At 54.9% G+C, this 4,020-nt stretch overlaps 1 protein-coding gene across 2 annotated transcripts; it reads left to right on the top strand.

The window, feature by feature from the left end:
• Positions 1–945: 945 nt before the first annotated feature.
• LOC109772898 (uncharacterized) lies at positions 946–3,582 on the top strand. Of its 2 annotated transcripts, XM_020331600.4 has the most exons (4): positions 953–1,473; positions 1,569–1,636; positions 2,149–2,475; positions 2,573–3,582. In XM_020331600.4, the coding sequence occupies exons 3-4, from the start codon at positions 2,226–2,228 to the stop codon at positions 3,421–3,423; spliced, it is 1,101 nt and encodes a 366-aa protein (XP_020187189.1). In that variant the 5' UTR covers positions 953–1,473; positions 1,569–1,636; positions 2,149–2,225; the 3' UTR covers positions 3,424–3,582. The 2 variants fall into 2 exon arrangements, with proteins under 2 accessions (XP_020187190.1, XP_020187189.1); XM_020331601.4 differs by lacking the exon at positions 1,569–1,636 and having other exon boundaries at positions 946–1,473.
• Positions 3,583–4,020: the final 438 nt, after the last annotated feature.

The following is a 4,020-nucleotide window of genomic DNA, read 5'->3' on the forward strand; positions in this document are numbered from 1 at the left end:
TTGTTCTCATGGGCCAGAAGATACCAAGCGCCTATTATTTCAATGCCATAAAGCTAAGGACTTATGTAGTAGGTTGGGGATGGATAAAGTGATTAAAGAGCACGCAAAATTGATCGTGCGGGTGAGGGTGTCCTTGAGTCCTTACTCCTGCTGCCAGACCAGGATTTCTCCATTTGGGTCTTCAGAATGCCCGTGAATTGATAGCCATTACAGCTTGGCTGTTATGGTAGGAAAGACGTAAATTGGTTCATGAGGGAACAACTCAAGATGCTTATCAAATTTCCACGGGGATTTGTGTTGTAAGCACAAATTACGTTAATGCATCTTCCTCCAATGCTAAAAGTAAAAGAGGGGGATGGATTCGGCCTCCTAGGAGTTTTGTAAAACTTAATGTTGATGCATCTTTTGATCAAGACCGTCTTAGGGGCATACATGGCGCTATCATTAGAGATGATAAAGGAAATTTTATTGTTGGCGAAAACAGAAGAATTGAGTGGTGTGCAGACGTTTTAACGGCTGAAGTTCTTGTGCTAAGATTCGGTCCCTTGTGCAAAAGACGGCCTGCAATCGTTTCGTTATTAATTATGATAATGTGGCGGTCATTAACACCATGAAGAATTGAGGACGTTCTGCGGTGGCGGTGGCGGCAATTTTTGAGGATTGTTATTTTCTTGCTTGTGATTTTTCTTTTACTAGTTTCGAACATTGTAGCAGGGAAGCGAACAAAATTGCTCATGAGCTCGTTAGGTTAGCTAGATTTTCTTCGGCTAACGATTTATGTTGAGGAGCCTGATCGAAACTATTATTTCAAATCAATAAAATTTAATTTTCAAAAAAGTTAGTCCGACCCAATTTTTTCTTAAAAGTTGGACTGACCCCATCACACGAATATTCGCACCCGGAGCCGGAGTGGGGAGTTTGGCGACCCGACGGTTCTGCGTAACCGACAGGCAGGCGGTGTGACACGGCACGGCACGGCACGAGGCAGGATTTAGCAAGCGAGCGGCCCGCGCGCAGCCCCGCCGAAAATAGCCGCCCCTCCTCAGATCCAGGGCGCGGTCCCTCCCTCCCCCCTCCGCCTGAAATCAAGCCCCCGTCGCCCTATCCGCGGCACGGCCACGCTCGCTTGCCTGCCTGCCTGCTTCCCCCCCAATCCCTCTCTTCCTCTCCTCGCAGAGGGAAGAAGAAGAAGAAGCCCGATTGGTCACCCCTCTCCCCGAATGGGAGGCTGGTCGACCCCGCGCCAATAAGCAGCACCTCGGCGGGTGGGTGGGTGGCCGGGGGGATTGGTTCGCTCGCCCCGCTCCTTCCTTCGATCCAGCCGATCGATCCCAGTCGAATCCAATCCAATCCAATCCAATAATTTATTCTGCTTCTCCTCGCCGGCCGCCGTCCGCCGTCTTCGCTTCGCCTGGACCTCCCACCCGGTTGGTTGGATTTTAGAAAGTTTCTCCCGTTCGTTCCATCCTTCTGGTGAGTACCTTACCGCTCGGTTGCTTCTCTCCCCCCCTTCCGTGTTCCTTCTCTGTTTCTCTGCCCCGTCTTACGATGGTTGTTTCTCCTGGCAGTTTCGATTTGGGATCTTTAGTTCATCGGCTGCCCGGCGGTTTCTTCAGCCCCATTTGATTTCACTTAGGTTTGATTTGATTTGATGACGCCTCTTCTGATTCCTTTGCTCTAGAGTAGTAATTTGCAAGAGAAGAAAAAAAACGATTATTTCGTGGTCGCGCTGAGGATAATGGCGTAGCGGTTGGATACAAGGAAGGCCGTAACTTGCAAGGCTGGCATGCCACCCATGCTTTGTCTCTAACTAATGACTGCGACTGATTGTGATTTGCCAGGCTAAACATCTCTGTTCAATTCATTCATGGGACGTATCATGCCCGCTAGTTTGATTTGATGAGTACCAGAGTGCCAGTTGCTTTCAGAATCTTCTTTTTTCTTGAAGCTTTTCTTCTTTTGACCGTTTTAGTGACCCGTCGTTCTTGTCCGGCTGCTCATACACTGCAGATAGATGGCAGGATGGGAAAGTGGCAACTGGCAAGCATCATGCTTGGATAATTCGGGATGGGTCGATATAGTAGGAGATAATTCGATGCGCATTGACCGGATGTGGCATCTACTAAAGCACTGCATTTTCTTGCGCAGGTCCATTCAGTACTCAGCATATCCGTTTGCCTCCGATCGAGCAAGAATATATACGCAGCCGCCGGCTCGTGCCAGACATGGAGCACGCGATGCCGACGATGGCCGCGGAGTCCGAGGGCGCGACCACCGACGACGACGTGCACCTCTCCCCGACCAGCGTCAGCAGCGGTGGTGGAGGAGGAGGAGGAGGAGGGCCCCCCAGCGTCCGCTTCAAGATACTCTGCAGCTTCGGCGGCCGCATCATGCCCCGCCCGTCCGACGGCGCGCTCAAGTACATTGGCGGCGACACCCGCGTCCTCGCCGTGCCCCGCTCCATCCGCTTCCGCGGTACGTACGTCGTGTCCGGTCCATGCCTGGTTGAGGCGTGCGTTTCTTGCTGCTTTTAATGTTGCGGCGCGCTCAAATCTCTTCTCCCCGCGTGCAGATTTGAAGAAGAAGGTGGAGGAGATGTTCAAGACGGATGTGGCGGCCATCAAGTACCAGCTGCTCTCCTCCGACGACCTCGACGTGCTCGTGTCCGTCACCTGCGACGAGGACCTGGCCCACATGCTCGACGAGTACGACCGGTTCGAGGCGAAGCGGTCGCCGTCCGCGTCGCCCCGTTTCCGCGTCTACGTCTTCGTGCCGCATCAGGTCTCCGCCTCGTCGGCCGCCGCCGCCGTCGCCGCCCCCGTCTCCTCTTCGCGCCACGTCAGCTACGCCCGCAACCAGCCGCACTACCATCCCCACCACCACCACCTCCAGCCGGAGCGGGAGCGCTACGTGGCCTCGGTGCCCGGCACGCCTGACGGAAGCCCGCCGTACCCGGACCAGCCCAACGGTGTCGCCTCGGCGGGGAACTCCCCGCGCGCCAACATCGTGGAGCAGGCCGTGTTCCGCGGGGGGATGCAGCGCGTCCGGAGCTCGCCCAACCTCGGCGGCCTGAACGCGGCACCGCTACCCTTCCATGACCACGCCGGGGACAGCCCCGGAGGCCTGGCTGGATACATGAGCGGCTCGCCAGTGCACCCGGGCGCCGGCCACATGTTCTCGCAGGGCAGCTACAACCCCTACCGCAGCCCGCAGCCGCAGTACTCTCCAGCGCCCGTGCCCGTGCCGCACCACGCCGGCGTGGCCGGGAGGTACGACTCGCGCGGCGGTTACGCGCGGGGCGGCAGCTACAAGGCGGCGCCGCTGGCGCCAGCGCTCCGGTCTGGTCGGCCGGTCAGCAGGAGCGGCGGGGCGCCGTACAGCGAGATGCAGACGCCCAAGAAGGCGGCGACGATCTGGGACTGAGGTGGTTCTGCAGCGGTTCGGTTCAGGGCCATGGAGTTGGAGGCAGCAACTTGCAACTTGCTTGAGATGTAAATACATGGATACTTCCATGCGGCCTTGTTAGCAGGCTGTTTTGTTGTTGAAATGTTATCCAGGCTGAGAATTAACAAATTTTCTTCACATGTCAGGGCACCAAACTGTCGATCGTTTTATGTTGAACGTTCGAACGTCTGCTTTGCTCGTCTTCCTCCCGCTTCACTGCTTCTTCTCTTAAGCAACAACTGTAGCAGAGTCACCATAGCAGTTCGATCGCCATAATAACCCTCGTTACAATGATTTTGATCGAAAATGCTTATGCTATCTTCGCTTAAGCAACAACTCTAGCAGAATCGTCATATCAACCCGATCAGCATAATGACATTTTAGTGATTTTTGTCGAAGAAGCTACTCTAGCAGAGTGGTAATCTAGCCCTCGATGGCCATAGTTTTCGGAGGGTGCTCCAAACCTACCCGCGAGCCTCCACATTTGGGGGTTGTTTGGAGCGCGCTTCATTCTTAAAACGGTTTGGCGTGAGTAACATTTTCCCCTCGCTCTACTCTTCCTGCCCTCGTTGTCGC

The sequence above is a fragment of the Aegilops tauschii genome, chromosome 1 (assembly GCF_002575655.3).
Source record: "Aegilops tauschii subsp. strangulata cultivar AL8/78 chromosome 1, Aet v6.0, whole genome shotgun sequence".
NCBI lineage: Eukaryota > Viridiplantae > Streptophyta > Magnoliopsida > Poales > Poaceae > Aegilops > Aegilops tauschii.